The sequence below is a fragment of the Cotesia glomerata genome, linkage group LG3 (assembly GCF_020080835.1).
Source record: "Cotesia glomerata isolate CgM1 linkage group LG3, MPM_Cglom_v2.3, whole genome shotgun sequence".
Classification (NCBI taxonomy): domain Eukaryota; kingdom Metazoa; phylum Arthropoda; class Insecta; order Hymenoptera; family Braconidae; genus Cotesia; species Cotesia glomerata.
In genome coordinates, this window is record NC_058160.1 from 8,202,890 (window position 1) to 8,226,627 (window position 23,738).

A 23,738-nucleotide genomic window follows, 5' to 3' on the forward strand; every position below is an offset into this window, starting at 1 on the left:
ATACAAATTTACTGCATTACTACTTTAAAAATATAATATATACGATAGTTATAAAAAAAATGTCATCGAAAAATATATATAAAAATTTTTCTTGCTATTAAGATCATAAGGGTATCAATTGTTAATAATAATAAATTAATGTTCTTTTTAATATTTCAAGTTTTTTTTCTTTTATAATTCAATTTTCCAGAATTGTTGACTCTATTAAACACATAACTTGATTTTAAGTACATATTTAATGAACGCATCGAGGATTCATGATAAAACGATCGCTCTTGAAAGACAGTGGTAAGAGAATTAAATGAGATTTTGTTTACCTGAGCATAAAGTAATTCTTCAATATATTATGTTAGTATAAAATTATTTAAAAAAATTTCATGGATTACAACTCAATATGTACAGTAGTTTTTATACCTAGTTAATTTAAAACAATCGTTACAAATAGATTTTAACACAATAACTTTTTACTTTCTAAATCTTCCCAAGTTGAATGGGTAGGATAAGTAAATAAACGTTCCATGTTAGTTGCATATGTTGTATGGTTATTAACTAGATTTTTGTAAATCTGAAAAAATAGTTTGATCAATACAGTTTTGGTAAAAATAGTAAAAAGAAAGATTATAAAAATTTTATACTGAACCTTCAATGTTTGCAATAAATCATTAATGCTAACTGGTGGTAACGGTGATGATAATATCGATGTTGAACAAGCCATAGCGAAAGCTGTTGCTTGTTCCATTTCTTCAACTGTTTGTTTTACTGAGGGTACTTGTCCATCCGGGTCAACTATGTTAGTTGGTTTACTATACAAATTAAAATTAAAATATTAGCAGAAAAAATTTATATTTTAATTAAGATTTCAGGTTACTTATGTAAATATTTATTTGACAATGTTTTTCAACGAGTTGATCGCATTAGATCTTTAATATGACGCTTGAAATATTTTTTGTAGAATTAATTTTGTTTAAATTTAAAGATTAATCAGGTAAATAATTTTTGAGATTTATGAAGAATAAAAATTCCGTTTTGATTCTTTACTTTAAATAATTTTAGTCAAATAAAATTTCAATCAAGTTTTTTGAATGTTGTAAAACTGCTCATAAAAATCACTCAAGTTTGGCAAAAAATATTTATATTTTTTACCCGGGTTTGATTTTCAATTAGAATTTGGAATTGATTGAAAAAATTCCAACCTTGACAGCTACGAGAGGCGAAGGCAGTTTACCGACTGCACCTTCTTCTTCAAAGTCTTCACGGGATTAATTGATGTCCCAGACATCACCAGCAGCTTTGAGTTTATCGATAACAAGCGTGATCTTAGACAAAATCGTCTTTTAAAAACTACCAACTCTAACAAAAACTATGTTATCAATAGTCCTTACAACAGAATTGCCACAACTGTTAATAGTCACAACTAAAAATTCTCATCATGTGACCAACTCATTGAACATTGATTTCTGATGTCTCTTTAACGTTAAAGCCAAAGCCGCAAATTAAATTTAATTAAATTAATGCTAAATATCATTGTATTTTTATTATAACTTTTTACTTATTACGATAAACTTAGTAATTCTTCCATTATTATTACCATCATTACTAATTTACGACTTCTCTCTTGTATGCATATTCACTTCAATCACTGTATAAAGCTGATTGGCATTAATTTACTAAATAAATAAATAAATAAATTTTCATTTACCTTGAATGAATTCCACGAGGGATAAACATCGTATTTCTCTTCCAAGAACAGGATACTGGTTCTCCTATGTTATAAATAAAGTTCTTTTGATAAACTGTGAATCCCTTTCTCCTTGCAAATACAGCTGTAATTATATTTTTGAGAAATATTTGTGTTGCAGCAATTATTAGATGTGCTGTATTTTCATCGGCACTATCCATATTATTTTCCCAAGCAGCCAACATCAATCTTGCTAGTACAAAAGTCCTATCAGGTAGCAATAATTCTTGTGCACTAGATCTGTTAGCACCAATAGGTTCGTCTCCTACTGGAGATGACGTCTGACTTAGCACTTCTACATACATATCTGCCGGCTAAAAAAAATAATTTTTGGATATAAGTTTTATAAATATTATTAATCATTTATCTTCCATTATTCTATATTAGTAAGCATTGATAAATATTTTATTAATATTTACTTCAAAATTAGATCGGTCAGTTTTATATTTTCTCTTTAATTTTAATCGCTTTTCCTTTAAAGTTTTTTCTTTATCTGTGTGAATAGGTGTGCTGTTAGATTTCACAGGTCTGGAAGGTGTCGCAGTTGCAAGACCTCGTACTTTATTAAATAAACACAAAAGAAACTCATTGTGTAAATGAATTTGCTCGTCTGTCATAATATTCCTAGCTTCGCTATCAAATTCTTCTTTAGTACTCTAAAACAAGTGAGTTAATTATTTTGATTATAAATATGTTAAGTGATGAATACTTATATTTTTTTAAAGTAATTTAATTTAATCATAATAAGAATTATTTTACCTTCATTTGGAACCATAATTTCATTTTTTCGAAATATCTAAAAAAAAAAAAGTTTTGTTTTCATTAAATTATTGTAAATATATGATAGATAACCCTACAAAGAATACTTACACTTTAGCGTTGTCACCGAGAGAATTGGCAAGATTTTTCCTAGCAAGATTAAGGTCTTTTGAAGCTGCCATATTTATAAATGTTAAACAATTGTTTATATTATTTTATTGATTGATAAATAGCAATTGTTTTTTATTTTTTAGCATGAGTAGCTTACTATATTCACTGTTGACTGTTAAATCAAGAATAAAGTATAGTCCTGTGCTTGAGTGTATAGTCACGTGATGAGATTAAAGTAATTTTCATTTTTTAAATTATTGGCGCTAAAAAATGTCTTCAATAATAATAATAATAATAATTATTATTATTATTGTAATAATAATGACTCCACAACAATTATATAAATTTTCAACGATGTTTTTTTCTTAAAATTATTTAATTTGTTAATACTAATAAAAAAAAGTCAATTACAAAAAATAAAACAATATACAGTTGTTGAGATAAAAAAATAAATATATTTAAATTTCTTTCGATAATCTTTTTCAATTTCATGTAAGTAATATATGAATAAAATTTTATTTAATATAATTTTGAAATACTACAATATCATAATTTGTATAAAAACTATCTTAATAATATGTATATAAAAATCTTAAGTTAAAAAACGACTGAAAATCTAAGAGTGAAGAAGTCGGCATTAAATTATCATATAGATTTAGCGAGAAAGAAGGTTAATTAGTCAATAATTGTATTAATTGTTTTGGGATTAGGAAAGTCATTAAATGATAATTATTTTTTGATAAATGTCTGGACGTTTGTAGACATGTATAAATAGATTTTTTATCGGACAATATTTTGTAAACAATTTATTGATAAAAATCGAATTTACGTTATTGAAAAGTTTTTTTTTATAGATATATATCTATTAATTAGAATTTGACGTAGATCAATCGTGTAGTTTCAAAGTTGTGCAAAAAAAATGTATAAAAATATTTTATTTTTATATTTTTGACGTATAATTTCCAGATTATTATATCAATTGATTTTTACAATTGTATTGTTTTTGAGTTTGAAAAAAATGGATTAAATACCATAAATTTGATTTAAAATCTTTGTGATATTTTAAATTGTTTCAATACCTTATCAAAATATTGACTGATATCAACATATTTTTTTCTATGAAAAAATAATTTCAAAGAATTTTTGTAAATCATTTAATAGTAGGTTCATATTTTTTACGCAATCATTGATTGATAAAAAATTTACTCATGTCTGAAATCTTAATTATAATTTATTTTTATTGTCGATCTAATGTAGATCAGCTCATATCCTTAGCAGGATTTGCATGGACAATATCCCAACTAATTAATGTAGCATCGGACTTCATACATAAATCCATTACTACTTGTGCATATTTATTTGCTCGTTTCACTCCTAAGCATGTACCAGTAGCAATATTGTAAATAGGTGTACTGCTCTAAAATGAAAAAAATTAAATTTTAAATGAAATAATTTTATTTTGTATAATAAATTTAAATATCATTTATTTAATACTTACTGTCCCTTTATGATGCCATTCTTGGTTTCCTCCCATTTCATGGCATTTTCCAAGTTTTGGAAATTTTCCACTACCTTCTAAACATAACATTTGACCTAGAATCAATTCATTTTTGTCGGTTTCATACCACATCTAAAACAATAATAATTTTTTTTTTAAATTAAATATTATTTCCCGTAAATGACTAAATAAATTAGATGAATCCCGGAAAAAATAGACCCGGAAAAAATTTTAAAGTTATGAAAAATTCATATTATTTCATTAAAATTATTATAAAATAAAGATATAGATTTATTAAATTATTATTATCATAATTTTTATTTTATAATAATTTTAATAAAATAATATGAATTTTTCATAAATTAAAAATTTTTTCCGGGTTTTTTTTTCCGATTACCAAATTAGATATAGCTATAAAAATTACTTGAGACTTGGTTCTTAAACATGGGATGAGTATTAATTTTGATCCTTTTGTTTTAATATCTTTTTCAGTTTGAATGCAAAGTCCAGAATTAGTTAACCGTATTTGATATTGAGCTGTATAATTTCTGATTCTTGAGTGCCACGGTTGCATTGGTTGTTGATTTAATTTAAGCCATTTTTTTTTTAAATTACTCTGATTATCGTCGGGAAGCGCTAATTCTGGATAAACTGTTTTCAAATACCAAGAAAAATCGTTACATTTTAATCGTTCACGCAGTGCTACACGATCGGATATATCACCATAATCAATTTGATGAACATTTTTCAAAAAATACTCTTTGTACTTATCCATCCAAACATATGCAACGCGTAATGAATTTTTTAACATTGTATCTACCTGACGATCATTACCATAAGGTCGTCTTCGTCTAAATACATGTCCGACTCGTGAACAAGGTATTAATTCAATACTACCTCCACACATCCATATTCTAAATGATATTTCCAAGTTCTCTCCACCCCATGTATCCATTCCTGCATCATATTCACCCATTTCAATAAAATAATTTCTATCAACAGCAAACAGCCCGCCAGCCATCGTTGGTGATTTAAGAGGTTTTACAAAATCTTCATTACTATGCAAACTTTTTTTTGGTACATTGTCCCATTTAAAATTTAAGCCCCAATTAAATCCGCCTCTAACCAGGGGACTTGCCGTGTATTGAAATGTATCTGAATTAATAATATCAATTACTGGCATTGGTAAAATTGTTCGAGATTCAGCAACTCGAGAAAGTAATGGTTCAATCCACATTTTATTAACTTCAACATGACTATCCAAAAAAATCAGTACATCACCAGTTGCTTTTCTAGCTCCAAATATTTTAGCTCTAATAAGCCCTTCTCTTCTTTCAGTTTTAAAAAATTTTATTTTACCTGAATAATTATCATTAATATACTTATTTATTTTATTGTGTAACTCATCGCTGTCACTATAATCATCGACCAATATAATTTCGTGTAACAGGTTTTCAGGTGTTCTATCAATTATAGAATTTAATGTTCTTAGTAGAGTCATATAGTGTTCATTGTAGAAACAAATTACAATACTGGCGTTTGGTAATTTATCTGAGTATTTTATAGCTGAACAAAGTTTATTCCTAGTGTCTGGTATTGCTCTACTTATTCCAATATTGTCCGAGACTAAAGTGTTAAAGGCGTATTTCTTATAACCATCATCTCTCTTTTTTTGATCTTCTATGTTTCTTACTAATCCTAATTCATCAAGACCTGTAATAAAATTAAAATAATTGTTATTAGTGAAATAAAAAAAATAATCCATCAAGTGCAATTGAGAAAATAAATAAATAATACCATATTCTAGTCCAATTGCTGATTTTATTGGCACAGGCTGCAATTGTTTAATAAGTTTATCGCTGTTTCTTTTACCACCAATTCTCTCTTCACCATTGTCATAGATTATTTTTTGCTTAAATACTGATTCTTCCAGTGGGATCGTGTACTCCGAAACTAACATTGTCGGATTTACCACATTTGCATTTTGAGTGAGTTTTGAGTATAGATAAAGACTGAATGCCCATGTTATTGATGCAATTATAATCCCTGAGATGAATGATGCGTATCTTGTTGATATCATCTAAAATAAAAATAAATTACATTGAATAAAAATATTTTTATAATTTATGAAAATTTATCGAATTCTGTAAAATAATATAAAATTATGAATGATACTGAAGTTAGCCGTCAGATGTCAATTTTAAAAATTTTTTTAACAAATCAATTACAATAAAAAAATGCTTCTAAAAATTTTCACTTATAATTTTTATTAATTTTCACATGTGGAATTTTTTAATTAAATTTTTTTTATAATAATTTAATTGCTATAAAATTCTAAAAAAATTTCTAATATCTATCAACTTCAGTGTCATAATTATGATGCATTTTTTTACTTTCATAATAACTATTTCCATATTATTTTCATTATTTAAACCAAAAAAATAGTTATTACTCAATAATAGGTAAAAATTTCTGATTTTAAATTTTTAAACATGGCCCAGTAATATAGGAATGTATAATATCGTCCAGTCAATAACTAGCCCCTGTGGCCTAATGGATAAGGCATCGGTCTCCTAAACCGGGGATTGTGGGTTCGAGTCCCACCAGGGGTAAAATTGTTTTTTTTTTTACGGTTTATCTAAATGTTATCAGAAATTAAATAATTATAACATTGTTTCATCAATTACATTACATAACTTATAAAGTAATAAAACAATTAATGGCACGATTTCACCACTAAAAAAGTCAGATTATATAGCTATTCAATTTATTATCTACTAAATGAAATGTGATAATTCAGATGAAAAAATGAGCATTTAAATTTATTCAAATATTATAAAAAATATTATCGAATAAATAACAATAAAAAAAAATTATAAAATCGAATATTTTTTCAATAATTTACTACGATTGTGACTGGCTGTAATGGACAACTATTGATGAGTAATTGACAAAGTACTAAATCATATGTTTATGTTTATAAACATAATTCATACTTACTATTGTTGGATAAAAACTAACGATTAAAATAGTTAACCATACGTCGAATAAATTTCATAAATAAGTTTATTAAAAACTATAATCTAAAATTTAATAGTTGAAACAAAAAAAAATATTTTTTAAATTATTGAAAAAAAATTATATTCCATATTAGTACCTTGAAAAAATAATATTGTGCAAAAAAGTATAAATAATTTTCATTCTATGAAAAATTATTTTTAAACAACATTTCTATTTATAAATTGATACATTTAAATTCAATAACACTATTTATTTACTAAGTTGTATTTATTAACAGCTGATTATGGTGTTCACATTATATAGAATGACTTTACTACTACATGAGTATTTATGGTACTGAAGTTAGCCGTCAGCTGTCAATTTAAAAAATTTTGTTAACAAATAAATTACAATAAAAAAATGCTTCTAAAAATTTTCACTTATAATTTCTATTAATTTTCACATGTGGAACTTTTTCATTTAATTTTTTTTATAATAATTTAATTGCCATAAAATTTAAAAAAAATTTTTAATGTCTGTTAACTTCAGTATCATGTGTATTTTTATACATGACAAATATGTTTATTATTACTGTTACGTCTATGTATGCCTATATTCTACATATATAATCGCGTGAAAGTTTAAAATGATAGTATCATACGTGTACCAAAGAATTTGGGATTAAAAATTAAGTAGAAAGTCTAGCAAGTAGAATGTCATGATCAAGTTGAAATTTATTAAAAAAATTTAATTTTTTTTTTTTTTTTTATTGATAAAAATTTTTTACTAATAAACGATCAATAATTTTTTTTGTGTTAGTTAGAATTATCACAAAACGACATCTACATAAAGTTACAACACTTAAAATGGACATTACCGATGAAAATATACTTACAAGAATATACGAGAATATACACAAATACATAAATTCCGCCTAAGTTAACTGATTTCACTATTTGAAATTTTTACGCAGGTACAGACAGTCAAACAATTATTTATTATTGGAGAACATTAAAATAGTTATTATTTAATATTTAATCACTGTAAATATCAATCAACTTATTATTAGGGTAAGTTTAAAAATTTTTTATTTCACTAATTAAATTTACTTGAACAAAGGCATAAATCATCGTTTATATAATGAACATTATTTTCCTAACCTCAAGCACCTATTGTATTCATTTTCTACTTCCATTCACGTTTAATGAAAATTTTTTTAAATATAATAATGTGAATATTTAATGACATTAAAGTTAGCAGTCACTTCACAATTTTTTAATTTTATTTAACAACAAAAATTATTTTTAAAAAATTGCATTTTTTATTTTTTTAAATTTCCACATGTCAATTTTTTTGGCATTAATTTATTTCTTAAAAAAATTCTAAAAATTATTAAATATCTGCTACTTTAATTTTCATGAATATTTAATAATTTCTTTTTTTTTTTTTTATAGATGGAACCAATGACTCTAGGTTCTCCTGTTGGTAGTCCAATGCAAAATCCCGGTAGTCCGAGTGTTAATCCAGCCTATCTCCCAAGTTTTTTATTAGGTGAAGCTACAACAGTAAGTATAAAATTGAGTTTATAATAAATTTACAGAAAATAAATAAATTAATTGATTAATTAAAAAAAATTTAATTTAGCCGGCAAGATTAGGTACATCAAATATAACTGACTCATCCAGATTTTCAAATGTGGTCAGTTCAAACATGCCATCACCGATACCCAGCTATTCAACGCCAGATTACCGTCACAATAGACAAAAAGCTATATTTGCTAATGTTACAAGTCCTGGAAGTCCTAGAGTGGGGAACGAAAATCATGCAGGTGGGCCACCAACTCGAGGTCTTTTTGATTCTTTGGAAGTGACCCAATCTTCGGAAGCATACAAGAATGCTGAAAATTTAAGTTTATCTCGACATCAAACTCGAATGAATATGAGTAATGTAAATGATTTATTTTTTATGGATAATAATACGAGTGTTAATAACGCCGAACCTTGTCAAGGACTTCTTAGATGGATCACTGTTTTTGGATTTCCACCTGACACTTTAAATACTGTTCTATCTCATATATCAAATAGAGTTCGCATTGTTGATAAACATCCACCACCACATCCGCAAAGTAATTGGATTCATCTGAAATGTGCTACAGAACAAGAAGCTCAACGAGCACTTTTGTGCAATGGCAATATTGTATCAGGGTTAATAATGATCGGCGTTGCGCCGTGCACTGATGAAGGGGTTATTTTAAATCCTGATAAAGAAAATTGTAGTAATTTAAATCGAAGTATGAGAGTTTTCTCATCACCCACTAAATTGAATCAAAGTTCTGATTATAATAGTGGGATACGTTCTCCAAAATTACATAACGCTCGACCACTAGCTTCTGGTTATAATCATCATTTAAACTCTCATTCTGTTCGATCGCCAGAAAACGTTCCACAGAAAGCTTCTGGTATTGTTTCTAAAGCTATGGAATTAGTTTTTGGTTGGTAATAATTGTTATTAAGACATCCATATAATATTTTCCGTATTAGTGTCTTTATATTCCATGCAAAAAGAATTATGATTTAAAATTAATTTAAATCTGAATTTTAGATTGAAATTCATATTTTGACATAAATATGAATTCGTCTTGAGATCAATCCAAATTTTAAATTAATTTTTAGATGGAAATTAGCACGCCTGTAGAGCTTTCGATCCTGTTTTAGAAATTTAATAAAGACTTGAGAATATTAGGGATAAATTTTGTATAATTTCGTTCTAAATTACGAATAAAACTGTTTTTAATATGAGTTTTACCCAGTTTATTGAAGAAATTATTATATTAAATAATTATCGTATACTTACAAATCTTATTTCAAGTATATATTAAATTTAGGCTGAACTATAATCAATTTCTTGTAACTAATTAATTAAACTTGTAATTAATTGCGATTTTACAAAAAAGTTATTGTAATTCAACATAAATCTAATATTTATTTAAAATAAGATTTGTAAGTATACGATAATTATTTAATGTAATAATTTCTCCTAAATATTTTGAAATCTTTATAAAAATTCTGAAGCAGGATCGAAAGTTCTACAGGCGTGCTAATTTCTATCTACAAGTCAATTTAAAATTTGTATTGATCTCAAGACTAATTCATATTTGTGTCAAAATATGAATTTCAATCTGAAATTCAGATTTTAATATATTTTGATCAGGATTTTTTTTTGCGTGGGATATGGATATATGAATTTATATTTTGTAAAATTATATTCTATTTTAATGTAATAGGTTATTAAAAAAATATTCATAATAAAAGTATCATTTTATCGCTCTGATTTAACTTTTATATTGTTTATATTGTATTACGTATTTGTAATTTTCTTTTTTATAAATATTAAAAGCTGAAATTTTCTTAAGACGATTACTGAATTTTTCTTATTATTATATCTACAGTGAATACATTTTTATTATTAAATTTGAATTACCAAGTACGATAAAAGATAAGTATCGACGTTTACACTTTACACTTTATATCATATAGAATTCTTTTAAATCTCGTAATTTGCAAGTACACTGAGAAAAAAAAAATTTTTGTTCAGAAAAAAATTTTTTCGCTCAAGAATCGTTAAAAATAAATTTTGGTTTTTTGACAAAAGAATATCAATATCTATCATGATAATAAAATATTGGCATTCATTTTGATAGATTAACAAACGAATAGATTCACTTGAATTAAACAAATAATAATTCGATTAATTTTTGAGACGAGAAAATATATTCTTGTGACAAGAAAATTTTCTCAAGAGTATTACTTTTTTTTCTCAGTGTAATTGCAGATAGCTTTATCTTCATGATTAAATATCTAAACATTGTACTGAGTAAATCAAACGTGAATAAAATTAGTTCCTTAAATCAAAAAAAAAGTTTAATACTTAGAACAAAACATAACGGAAATTTAAGACTCGCATTTATTTAACAGTTGAAAAAATCCTGAGCTACATCATAATAAGACTAAATATTAATATTAAATATTTATAAACAATATTCGGACTGTTATATATATGTATATTAGTAAATATATTTTTTTCTTAATCTTATAGCCCTTATTTAAATTGAATTACTTGGGACTTTCAATAGTTGCGCTCCCTAAATCTGTCATTTTTGGATATTTAACTTTTTTCTTATCTAATTCATCTTGCGCCCATAAAATCATTTTTAATAAATTGTTTAGTCTTGGGTTAGTTGATTCTCTGTGCTCCATTTTCAAAATAGCTGTATTCAATTCACTAGCAATCTACAAAGAAAAAAAAAATTTATAAATTAAAAATGACTAATTGTTGACTTTTTTATAAATATCGACAATGAATTATTACCTTTTGTCGATGAGATGGATGCAATAAATCACTAAAAGGACTGTTATGAGGTTCTTCAAAAGCTAATAACGCAAGAGTTCTTTCTAATTCACTCAGAATATTGTCATCTGATTCTCCAGCTTCACTTAATTGTTCCTGAGCAAATTGCAATGCCTCTTCAATTCGCCCAGTACGTATTAATTCTATTAAATGAAGTTGCTGTAGATGGAAATATAAGTATCTATCATTGTCAAGTAGCTCTGGATGAAGCTGATTAACTAAATCTGTTGCTTCTTGAATACGTCCATTTTGAACTGCATCTCTTATACGAATCCTGTCATCCATAGAGTTCAATTCAATGGTTGGACCTACCCCAGATTCTTGTTGAAATTTTTCAGCAGCTTCCTTGAACCCTTCTAAAAAAATAAGTGCAAAAATTTATTACAGATAGGGAGCAATAATTAACATTTTGGAGTAATATCTAAATTTATAAAAAAATTTACCTGTGACTAAATAGTTCATGATGAGATTATTCATAGAGACTCGCTGGATGTGAGAGCCAACTTCAGCTCCCCATTCATCCTTCGAATTACCGTTTTTTTTATCCATGAAATTCGTAAACTTATAATTAAAAAAGAAATATCAAACAAAAGCGTATTTAAATTATAACTAGAAATTTTAATTACATTAAATACAACGAAATTAATAATTCAGATTGAAAATATTTTTACCAGAAAAAATATGTTTTGTTCAAGTATTTTATCAATTTTGTTTATTCATCTAATGACGATTGTGAGATTGTAAAGTTATAAAGAATCACCATGAAAATTATTTAATGAGTCTGAAATTTATACTTTTAATCTAGTTCACAGTAAAAAAATTATTATATTTGCAATAAATTTATATACTCCAATGGAAAATTCCAAACAATACAATATTTTTTATACATAATAACTGTACGTAAATCAAAACAAAATTAAACGTCACTGTGTTTGTGTATGGAGTCGCTCTGTTTTACTATTTTTTTTTCTTTCTTTGGCAGAGTTTCTTCATTGAGTATCCATTTACGACAAGTTCATTCTAGAGGGCAGCAGCGCCTTAGGTTAGATTCTGCGCTCTAATAAAATGTCAGCGAATTCAATTGTTATAGAAATGATATACAAAAGGTGATAATAGAAACTAGATCATCAAAGCAAAAAAAAATACTTTATTCGACATTGTAACACAAGATAAATTGAAAAAAACATTTGTGTATGTACACTTGATTGCATTTCATCTTTAATAATTATTTTCATCTAGCGGCTCAAGTTTAAAGATTTTTGTTTCCTTCTCTTATCAACAAATTAATACCAACATAAATAATTAAAAAATTTGAATGACACTGAAGTTGATAGACATTAGAAATTTTTTTAGAATTTTATAGCAATTAAATTGTTATAAAAAAAAATTCCACGTGTGAAAATCAGTAAAAATTATAAGTGAAAATTTTTAGAAGCATTTTTTTATTGTAATTGATTTGTTAAAAAAATTTTAAAATTGACAGCTGACGGCTACTTCAGTATCATAAATTTGAACGAATTTATTAGTTTATATATAAATTTATAAATTTCTAGAACTACATGCTTAATTATTTAGTTTTGATTTTTGTACTTTCTACCTTAAATTAAATTAAATATGTGAAAAAGACTTTGATGTCATTGCTTAGAATCTGACTAAAGACGTAAGTTATTTGTTGTTAGTAAAAATACGGAAAACGACTGATTATTTGAAGATAGTTAACTGTAAATATGAACTAAAAATACTCTTATCGAAAATTTATAAGTTTTTAAAAAAATTTTTAAATGGTTTTAGTTTGCTAACTTCAGGGAGTTTCTATTCATTTGGTTAACAGGCGAGACCATCTTTTTCTCGCTTTGCTCTCACGGAGCTCAACGGAACTATCTCTGTCGCACTTCCAACAGCAGAGCAATTGCAGTTTCGATTGGTTTCACGAAACGAATGAAATTTTTGAAAAAAATGCTTTGTGGTGAAATAGTTTATTAAATTATCTATTATCTCTAAAAACGTTTTTTCAAAATTTCCATTCGTTTCGCTAAGCCGATTGAAACTGCAATCACTGGTCTCGGCTGTTAATTAATTAAATTTTTCATATAACCTACATTGAAAATGTGAGTTTCAATGCCTGTTGAGCCAACCGAAACTAGACAATTTCAGACCAATGCGACTGTGCCGGGCAGGTATCAATTATTTCTTCCCGGCGGACAGAAAATGACGATTTTCTGTCCGCGAGGTGAAGTTGCAGCTTTATTTTCAATCCTATCAATTGTTTGTTTATTTTATACCTTTATAATTGTCATTCTAACCGTTAACTATACTGACATATTATAATTCTGTTATTAAGCATAAATAAGAATGATAAAAGAAAACTTGTCAATTTACGAATAATGTTTGGTAAAAAATAAACTATTACTTTCTATTTTATTATAAGTTTCATAATAAAATGGTATTTTCGCTGTTCGTCTGAAACTATCTAGTTCTGGTTGGCTCCAGACATTGAAACTAGCATTTTTAATGCAACTTATATGAAAAATATAATGTGTGACGCGGGATGAAACACGATTTCAGACCGAGTGATGCCAGCCCTCGCTTCGCTCGGGCAGGCAACTTCACTGGTCTGAAATCGTTTTGTTTCATCCCTAGTCACACAATATACTATAAAACCACAATTTCTACTGAGCTTGAACTGACTTGTGAGATTTGATTCTTAATACTGTTCCATTATCTTCCCACGTACATAATTATGTGATTATACGTAAAGAATAATAATGAAATTACGGAAGAGGAAAAAGTAAAAGACTGAATCAAAAGTCGAAACATGTAACTCTTCGAGCTCAAAAATTTGATAGGAGTTTGATAAAACACTATTTTTTGAATTTTTAAATCGCAATAACTTTTGAATGAATAAACCGATTTTTAACGGATTAGTAGTGATCGACGTGGTTTTTCAAGCTCAAGGGCGGATTAGTTTTTGGAGTTGATCAATGAAGCCGTTTAAAAGTTATTCCAAAAAAACCACTTTAAAAAAAAATTTTTTTCCGATTTTTTTTGAGATTTCTCAAAATCTATCATTCCGAATCGATACAAATTCATAGGGAATCTAAGTTTAAGGGAACTCTTTAGAACGCCGTTTGGTAGATTCCGATCGGTTCAATCGTTCAAAAGTTATAAGCGATTCACATACTTACACACACACACACACACACACGCGCGCGCGCGCGCGCGCTACCTTCAAACGTCGAGGTCTGATGAAAACTTGATTTTTGCAAAACGGGTCGAAAACAATAACTTCCCGATTTTTGAAAATCTTCGATTTTCTTAGCGGGAAGTTAAAAATTATAGATCAATGTGTGTAACGTAACACATCTCTGTGTTAAAAGTAATACAAATTTATGTTAATGTAACACTAAAAAAGTGTTACTTACACAGTAAAAAATTTTGCGTCATTGCGTCAAAAAATTTTATGTTAAATATTTAACACTTTTATGTGTAAATTTAACATTTATTCTGTTAAATAAACACAAAAAAGTATTCAATATTTAACATAAAAATTTTTAACACAAAATTTTTTGACGCGTTGACGCAAAATTTTTTACTGTGTAAGTAATGAATAAAATTTTTGTGTGTTGAGAAACGGATCGATCGAACAACACAAACAATTGTGTTAAATCAAGACACTGAAATGTTAAATATTCGACACTAAAATTTTGACACTTTACACAATAATGAACAATTTTTTATTGTGTTGATACATCTTTGAATTTATTACATGTAAGTGTGATACAGTAGATTTATTAATGTTATTGTTAACTACTTTTAATGAAATTAATATTTTTAAATAGCTAACTAAACAATATTTAGATAGATAGATAGATAGATTTTATTTGCATTAATTAGCGTACATCTAATTTTACAACTAAACAATATTTTTTATTTGCAAACAACGTAATTACACTCAGTCGAATTTTTGAAGATTCTAATAATGGAAAATTACTTCCTGTGTTTTAATTTAAATTAAAGTTAATTGAATACGATTAAATTATTGAAAGCTTACTCTTATTAATTCAGATAAAGCGATAATTAAACTATTTTTGATAATTTCTCGGTAGAGTAGAAATTGAGTAAAGTTTCAGTTTATTTCAAGAATTAAATCTAAATCAAATGTTTCAGATCCCAATTCAAAGTCGAGTGCATTGGATAATTTTTTACAATTAAATAATAAGTACCCTGTTTTATCAATTTATTACTCATAAGTTAGTTATTCTTACGAGCGAACCCGGTTACCAAAAGTAGTGAATTGATAACCACAACGTGTTACGTATAGCATCTACATGCTAATTTTTTCTCTGTAAAAACTATACGCTACCATCACGCAATGTTACCCGCTATCAATCGGTAGCCACAACTAATTCGTTTTTCTGTGTATTTTGCCTCGTCATTAATATTATACATTACTGAGATGTATACCGTACTTATTTCATTAAATTATATATCATTAAATTCATTATCAATTTCACATTTAAAATATATATTATTACTAAACGCTAAAAATTACTACTTTGTAAATTAAATGGATTCAGCAATCTCCATATGGAAATATATAGATTAAAAAAATCTCAGTGGCATATATAACATATAAGGAAACATATAGAAGTTAAAATATATTTCGTGCAAAAAAAATAAATAGCAACATATATTTTTTCATGTGGGTCGTGACCGGTGACGTTATGAATATTTTTAAAGAGGAAAATTTCCAATATACATTGTATTTTTGGAATTTAAAATAAATTAATAATCCTGCTTCAATTATATTGATGTAAAATTAAAATTTTAAAAGCCTCGACTTTTAATGAAACGAATAAATCCATTAAATTAATATTATCAACTTCTCGTTAAGAAAATCAATGATTTTCGAAAAATCGGGAAGTTATTGGTTTTACCCCGTTTTTCGAAAATCGAGTTTTCATCAGATCTCGACGTTTTGAGGTCCTAGAAAGCTTCCCTGACTATTCCCGCGATGGTGTCTGTATGTGTGTGTGTGTGTGTGTGTGTGTGTGTGTGTGTGTGTGTGTGTGTGTGTGTGTGTGTGTGTGTGTGTGTGTGTGTGTGTGTGTGTGTGTGTGTGTGTGTGTGTGTGTGTGTGTGTGTGTGTGTGTGTGTGTGTGTGTAAACCTCTTATAACTTCTGAACGGCTTGACCGATTTCATCGCAGTTGGTGTCATTCGAAAGGTCTTCGCCAAACTTAGATTTCCTGTAAGTTGGAACCGATTCGGACCAGTAGATTTCGAAAAATTGCAGAAAAAGTAAAAAAAAAGTTTAAAAAAAAGTTGTTTTTTTTTTTCATTTTTTTTAAATATCTCTGAATTGGCTGAACCGATCGACCTCAAAAACTAATCAGCTCTTAACCTTGAAAACCCGCATCGATCACCACCAAGTGCGTCAGAATCGGTTGATGCGTTGATGAGATATCGTTGTCAAAAAAAATCGAAAAAAGTGTTTTTTTGTAATAACTCCGAAATGTTTCATCAGGTCAATTTTTTTGTTCTGAATTTTTTATAGAGCTCAAAAAACTACATCGATCGCCGCCAACCACGTGAAAAATCGGTTGATTTATTCAAAAGTTACAGCAGTTTGAAAATTAAAAAAATCGTGTTTCATCGAACTTTGATAAGACTTTTGAGCTCGAAGAGCTCAAAAGCATCGCAACTAGCGACAAAATCGCTGCGTTTGAAAATTGAATTTAGCGGGAAGTTGCAGGGATGGCCTTTAGGGTCAACCGTTTTCCAGATTTTTTTGTTATTTTTCTAAAGAATTGTGTACAGAAAAAAAATTGAGTTGAATGAAGAAAATTAATATTAAAGATTAAAATAGTCGTGGCTCATGTAAAATTTTTTTTGAAGCAAGATAATTTTTGTCGCTCAAAGAAATTTGATTTCGACCAAGATAATTTGTTTATTAATCATTGTTTCCATAAATATTTTCAGCATTGTCTAATTTTGTTTAGTTTTTTTGAAAGAAGAAATTTTCGTGAGACAAATAAAATTTGTTCTCTAACTAAGAATTTTTAGTATCTGCACAAAAAAAAAAGGTTCACTTGAGTCAAGAAAATATTTTTCTTCCTAATTATTCTCTTGAGCGGAAAAAAAAATTTTTTTCGACACCAGAAATTTCACTTATTCCAACAAAAGTGATTTTTTGCTTTAAGAAATACATATCTTGATCCAAGAAAATGTATTTAAGTCAATAAAATCATCTTGTTTTCAGAAAATTCAGCCTCTTGCTCCAAAAAATTTAGTTCTTGATAGAAGTAAATTTTTTTGTCTTGAGAAAATTTCTCTCTTGCTCCAAAAAATTAAATATCTCGATAGAAGTAAATTTTCATTAATATTTTTATTGACGAATATGTCAAATGGGAAGATCAAATAATATTGAATTATTTTTTTTCATTCAATATGTATAATTGCACGCTAAAATAATATAAAATGAGTATCAAATATTCAAGAGAAAAATTTTCTCAAGGTGAGAAAATTTTTTTCTCAGCTATCGTAGTGGCACTGCTTTCCTAAAGTATCTAAAAATCTTGATCAAATATAAAAATTTATTGTATCAAGTATTTATCATAATTTGAATTAAGAAAAAATGACTTCCACCAAGAATAGAATTTCAAGAAAAATTTTAACTTCGGTCTTCCTTCAGGCACCCGAAAATTTTCTTGAGCCAAGAATTTTGTTCTCCAGTCAAGAAATTTTTCTCTCTGTGTGTATATTGAAAATTGTAGTTTAATATTATATCGCTTAAAGAAAAATAATTAATACATTTTATCGTCAGCTATCTTTACACAATTTTATATAAAATAATTAGATAAACCGCAGACACTCGCTATTAAAATAAACAATTATTTTATAATTATTTGCATTGACATTGGAGCTTGCCGGATAAAATATACGAGAAATTATGCAGTTGCAATGCCCTTTACCATATGTACTTGCAGGAGCGAGTGCGCAGAAGATGAAGCATGACGATGGTAGGGAAAAGAGTAAGAGTCATACACTCTCTTTTGACGCTTGTAGCGGTATGGTGGGGCGAAAGTCCGCGAGTCGACGAGAATTGACTCGCTGGTTGATGAAGCGAGAGAATATAATTTAGCATCGAAAAGTGTGAGCGAGATGTGTATTTCGAGGCCACTATTGCGGGTGTGAGAGGAGGCCAAACCACCCGGGCTTTTGAAAAAGTTTTATCTTGCCGGCGCGGACCGTCTCTCAGACGCTACCGAACGCCGGTACGGTGCGTATGTGTGGTTTAATCATCATCTTATATTTTTAGTGTCTTCTTTACGTATAAGATCGTAGACATTTAAATTTTTTATAGTTCACCTCGAATACCGAAAAATTTTTGGAACATTTATTTCCAGTGATGAGGAATATCGTTTTCATTCTTCTAGATTAGGACCATCAGTAATGGCTTCTAATTCTGATTTTTGATAAGATTAGAATAATTAATTAAATCCGCATAGATTTTAAGACAACAGTAGCACTCATTTTTATCTTTGCGGCGATATGGTGCTGATGAAGAGTGCCATCGTGGCAATTTTGCTGCTACAATTATTATTTCTCAATATTCGGATCGTAAATAGTATTGAGGTAAGATATATTACGTCTCATTATATTATTATATATATTACTGACATGTGTTATTAAAATTTTTGTATGCTAATATTTAATTAAACCATAAAATTATCGAGCATTAAGTTAATAAGAAAGTTTAAGATTTTTTTTCGTCGGGTGAGAAATTTTAGATAATTCTTGATACCAGTTTTAACATACATTAGACGGAAAAATTTACTATCGGAAATCACTGACATCATATGTGATTTGATCTTGACGTTGTGAGAAGATCAGAAATAGGCCGAAACATTGGCACTAAAGTTGCCAGACCGTTTTCTAAGAATTCTCTTCGAACCTTATTGCTCGATTCATTTCGCTGTGTAAATATTTTATAGCTAAAATATTGAGCATCAAATTTAAAATCAAGCCTTCAATAATAGGTATTGGTACCGATAATTCATTTCTTTAATACATACCTTGTATAAATGTAGTTTATCGATAACATACTTCCGTGTACTTTATTTTTATTGAATTAAATTTTTATGGATATTGAATTTAATATAATTACTAATTCTAGTAATTATTTGATAGTTAAGTCACAATATTTAAATCCATAGAAATCATATTTAAAATTTTGTTTTAAACTATCAAATATTTTTTTCTTAAAGTTAAACAAAAATTGAATAATTCAAGAAAAATAACATCGATAATGTGAATTTTTTTATTAAAAAAATTTTTGAAAAATACTAAAAGGCAGATTTACGGTTGACATTAAATTTTTTTAACATTAAAAGGTTTAAAACTAATTGAAAAATGTATTTTTAACTATTTTAATAATTGGTACAAAAATTTGTCGCGAAATAGAATAATTGAGAAACAATAAATTAATATGTAAAAAAATTGAATGTTGTATTTTAATGGAAGCGCTGATTTCAATGAATAAGAAATTTTAATTTTAATTATTTAACTGTTAAATAGGTTCGTTTTGTTCCGGTTAACTTACATATTCTGATAAACTTTTCATTGCACCCGATTGATTTACCTTATCTTAATTTTATCATTATATTATAGGTCATATGATATTCATATAATATATGTATATATATTTATAGCTGTATAAATGACTTTTTTATAAAAATACAAAACCAATGTCTTATTCATGTATAGAAACAAATTACGTGACAAAATTATATGGATAATATTTGTTCTGTAAAAGAGTATTTTAATTTGAATAGAGTATGATTTTTTTTCTTATTGCTTATCTAAGTAGATAGATCAACTGAAACTCAAATACAAAGATAGAATAATAGAATACATAAACGATTTACACTGGCCCTGAAGTATAAAAAAAAAGATAGTATATTCAAACATTTGAAATTAATTAAAAAAGAAATATAAAATTTATAATATAGATATAATTAAGGATTGTATACTTTCGACTGAAATAGCTAGAGCTTCATAATAATAGTTTTTGAATAATTATTAAATAATGCATTTAAGAGCAGCTATAAGCGTTGAGAGATATGAATTTCACGACACAGTAATCAAATTATACAAACACGTTCAATAGACTTGTCAATAATTTATAAATTCACAGGACGATATAATAATAAAATATGATATAAACCATAAAATATGAGTTTATACTCCATAGCTAAAAACTTTAATTCAATTCCATTAATCATTTAATTAGTCATTATTGATGGAGCTATTTGCAAGCTATTCTCATTTTCTTTTATTCTTTTTTTTACATATTTAATTCTTCTTGCCCGTATTCAACTATAGACCGGTTAAAAATAAACTGTTTAATATGGAATTAAAACGAAATCAATTCAAAAATTACGTAAAAATAAATGAAAATTCATGAATAGCTTGAAAATTTTTAAAGTTTCTTTAATATTTAATTTAGTTAAACTTGGATCATTATAAGCTATTAACTATGAAATTTTCGACAAAATTAAATTACCGTTAAAGATGTTTTTAGTTTAAAAATAAATCTAAATTTCTTCAAAGTATTGTTTTTCAAATTTTTGTCTTTTTTTTTTATTTAATACGGTTTTTTAAAAATTTTGAAGATGATAGAAACAATACCGAAGCCAAACTTATCGCTCACCGTAAGATATTCGAGTTGTAAATCATAGGCTTCACTATTTTAAAGTTTATATTGAATTGTTAGATATCATATCTGAAATCTAAATAAAACTAGTATGATAAAACTTAACTCAACTTTACACTTTTAATGATTCAATTAGTTTATGTTATGACAGTAATATACCTATTATTTGTGGTTATTATGAGCTATTCAATTACACATATCTAAATAAAGATTACTGTTTATGGTTAAAATTTTTTTTATGCATCACTGAATCTTATTGTAAATTAAAAGTTTCGATTTATCATTTGAATTACTTAAAATGTGTACTATTTATAAAGTTCAGTTTATTATTTATTCAATATTGGGGACCGTAGAGTGAATGATTCTTTCTTTTCACTTTCTATTCGTAATTGGATACGTGTGCGGATGACAATTTTTTATGAAAAAAAAAGTTTTTAAGGAGGAAATTAACTTATAAATTATTTTGAACTGAAAAATATTCGATAATATGTAATAATTTTTTTTTATTTACAAGATTATAGAGCGATTTATTTTTGGATTGCTGTCTATTCTCTGCTTGTAAAAATTTTTTTTCAAGTCAAAATGATTTGTGAAAAATCTCGTTAATTCAACAAATTAAAACTATAAAAGTATAACTGTTTTTGAGTCTGAGAAATATTGTTTTTATAAAAAAATTTGCTAGGAAGAAATTTTTTTATAAAATGTGTTATTTGGATCAGTTCGATTCTAACCTTTTTTTTTTATAATTATAATATATATTGAAAGATGATATTTATGATTCCTCAGAATCTGAAAATTAAGGCAATACTTCATTTATTAAAAAATACATTGTATTAGAAATAATTACATAGACTTTTTAACTCCAAGGCTTACATTAGATGTAAGCTATCAGTTTGAATGATGTCGCGTGCTTAATCATTCAGATAAAACTTAAATAAAGCCACTTGTCAAGATCTCACGCATAATACAACGTTTGAAAATATAACTTACGAGTAGGTGTTGTTGAAAAAATCTTAAAAGCGCTTTTGAGATCTTTGAACTCAATTTTTAACTTCCCGCTAAGAAAATCGAAGATTTTCAAAAATCGGGAAGTTATTGTTTTCACCCCGTTTTGCAAAAATCGAGTTTTCATCAGATTTCGACGTTTGAAGGTCACAGGAAGCTTCCCTGACTATCCCCGCGAGGTTGACACTGTGTGTGTGTGTGTGTGTGTGTGTGTGTGTGTGTGTGTGTGTGTGTGTGTGTGTGTGTGTGTGTGTGATTATGTGACTCGCTTATAACTTTTGAACGACTGAACCGATCGGAACATACTAAACGGCGTTCTAAAGAGTTCCCTCAAACTTAAATTTCCTGAGAATTTGAACCGATTTGGACCGATAAATTTTGAGAAATTTTGAAAAATCTCAAAAAAAATACGAAAAAAATCATTTTTGAAAGTGGTTTTTTTGGAATAACTTTTAAACGGCTTCATCGATCAACTCCAAAAACTAATCCGCTTTTAAGCTTGAAAAACCACGCTGATCGTCGCTAATCCGGTCAAAATCGGTTGATTCGTTCGAGAGATATCGTGAACGAAAGAAAACCGAAAAAAGTGTTTTTTTACATAACTTCGTCATTTCTTTTCGGATCGTTTTTGATAATATAGAATAATTTCAGAGCTGAAAAACCGCGTCAATCGCCGCCAAAAACGTGGAAATCGGTTGATTGGTTCGAGAGATATCCTCGATAAAATATTTGGAAACAAGTGTTTTTTTAACATAACTCCGACATTTTTTGGAATAACTTTTAAACGGCTGCACTGATCGATTTTAAAAACTAATGAGCTATTATCATGAAAAAATTACGTCGACCGCCGTCAAGCTGGTCAAAATTGGTCAATTCGTTCAAGAAATATCATGAACGAAAGAAAACCAAAAAAAGTGTTTTTTTGGAATTACTCCAAATTTCCTAGTTTTATAAATTCAAACTTTAAGATTCTTCATGAAACTAAAAAAATTGCGTCAAATACTGCCAACCGCGTGAAAATCGGTTGATTCATTTAAAAGTTAGTGCGGTTTGAAAATTTAAAAAATATTGTTCTGTGATACTTCTATCAGACTTTTGAGCTCGAAGAGCTCAAAAACGTCATTAGTGCAGTTTTATGCACCTAGGTATGGAATTAGCGGGAAGTTGCACGGATGGCCTTCAGGGTCTACCGTTTTTCTAATTTTTTTTTTTTTTTTAATCGACTTCGAAGTATGTGAAAATTCAATAAGATGATAAAAAATTTTAGAAAATCTTACAGTGATTTATTTCTCTTCTTTATCAGCAAGATCTTTCGAAAAGTACATCTCATTAAATAATTTACTCTGCATCAGTCAAGATGAATAGGTGAGACAACATTTAAATCGAATGAAATTAAAAACCCTATGGGATAATGTATAAAGAAAAAATTAACCAAATCACTATTTCTTAAAAATTTTCTTTTTACATTTTTTCAAAAATCTACTTGATCGATTATGAAATTTC

The 23,738-nt window shown here is 27.3% G+C and overlaps 5 protein-coding genes and 1 non-coding gene across 19 annotated transcripts in view; 3 read left to right on the forward strand and 3 right to left on the reverse strand.

The window, feature by feature from the left end:
* Positions 1-284: 284 nt before the first annotated feature.
* LOC123261693 (transcriptional adapter 1-like) lies at positions 285-2,812 on the reverse strand. Of its 2 annotated transcripts, XM_044723446.1 has the most exons (6): positions 2,609-2,810; positions 2,498-2,534; positions 2,158-2,394; positions 1,700-2,052; positions 641-803; positions 361-565 (listed from the first exon to the last, which is right to left on the reverse strand). In XM_044723446.1, the coding sequence occupies exons 1-6, from the start codon at positions 2,677-2,679 to the stop codon at positions 449-451; spliced, it is 978 nt and encodes a 325-aa protein (XP_044579381.1). In that variant the 5' UTR covers positions 2,680-2,810; the 3' UTR covers positions 361-448. The 2 variants fall into 2 exon arrangements, with proteins under 2 accessions (XP_044579380.1, XP_044579381.1); XM_044723445.1 differs by having other exon boundaries at positions 285-803; positions 2,609-2,812.
* A 1,016-nt stretch (positions 2,813-3,828) lies between these two features.
* Positions 3,829-7,477, reverse strand: LOC123261688 (polypeptide N-acetylgalactosaminyltransferase 35A-like). 2 transcript variants are annotated; one of them, XM_044723437.1, is made up of 5 exons: positions 7,264-7,477; positions 5,904-6,186; positions 4,531-5,819; positions 4,107-4,238; positions 3,829-4,025 (listed from the first exon to the last, which is right to left on the reverse strand). In XM_044723437.1, the coding sequence occupies exons 2-5, from the start codon at positions 6,184-6,186 to the stop codon at positions 3,867-3,869; spliced, it is 1,863 nt and encodes a 620-aa protein (XP_044579372.1). In that variant the 5' UTR covers positions 7,264-7,477; the 3' UTR covers positions 3,829-3,866. The 2 variants fall into 2 exon arrangements, with proteins under 2 accessions (XP_044579372.1, XP_044579373.1); XM_044723438.1 differs by lacking the exon at positions 7,264-7,477 and adding an exon at positions 7,107-7,195.
* Trnar-ccu lies at positions 6,646-6,718 on the forward strand. Its single transcript has one exon. It is a non-coding gene; the product is annotated as a tRNA-Arg (tRNA).
* Positions 7,478-8,028: 551 nt separating the features above from the next.
* LOC123261698 (nucleoporin Nup35) lies at positions 8,029-9,618 on the forward strand. 2 transcript variants are annotated; one of them, XM_044723463.1, is made up of 3 exons: positions 8,029-8,180; positions 8,561-8,671; positions 8,751-9,618. In XM_044723463.1, exons 2-3 carry the CDS (start codon positions 8,561-8,563, stop codon positions 9,603-9,605), a joined length of 966 nt encoding a protein of 321 aa, XP_044579398.1. In that variant the 5' UTR covers positions 8,029-8,180; the 3' UTR covers positions 9,606-9,618. The 2 variants fall into 2 exon arrangements, with proteins under 2 accessions (XP_044579398.1, XP_044579397.1); XM_044723462.1 differs by having other exon boundaries at positions 8,046-8,176.
* Positions 9,619-11,051: 1,433 nt separating this feature from the next.
* Positions 11,052-12,493, reverse strand: LOC123261704 (glucose-induced degradation protein 8 homolog). The gene is made up of 4 exons (XM_044723476.1): positions 12,185-12,493; positions 11,957-12,075; positions 11,475-11,869; positions 11,052-11,395 (listed from the first exon to the last, which is right to left on the reverse strand). The coding sequence occupies exons 2-4, from the start codon at positions 12,060-12,062 to the stop codon at positions 11,219-11,221; spliced, it is 678 nt and encodes a 225-aa protein (XP_044579411.1). The 5' UTR covers positions 12,063-12,075; positions 12,185-12,493; the 3' UTR covers positions 11,052-11,218.
* A 6,272-nt stretch (positions 12,494-18,765) lies between these two features.
* The window catches only part of LOC123261682 (basement membrane-specific heparan sulfate proteoglycan core protein), a 136,431-nt gene continuing 131,458 nt past the window's right edge, over positions 18,766-23,738 (forward strand). For 8 of the 11 annotated variants that reach the window (XM_044723409.1, XM_044723418.1, XM_044723413.1 and 5 more), the window contains exon 1: positions 18,768-19,150. In XM_044723409.1, coding sequence (XP_044579344.1) covers positions 19,067-19,150 — 84 coding nt within the window. In that variant the 5' untranslated portion in view covers positions 18,768-19,066. Of the gene's footprint in view, positions 19,151-23,738 lie in introns of all 11 variants that reach the window. The other 3 variants (XM_044723408.1, XM_044723407.1, XM_044723415.1) reach the window with 1 other exon arrangement.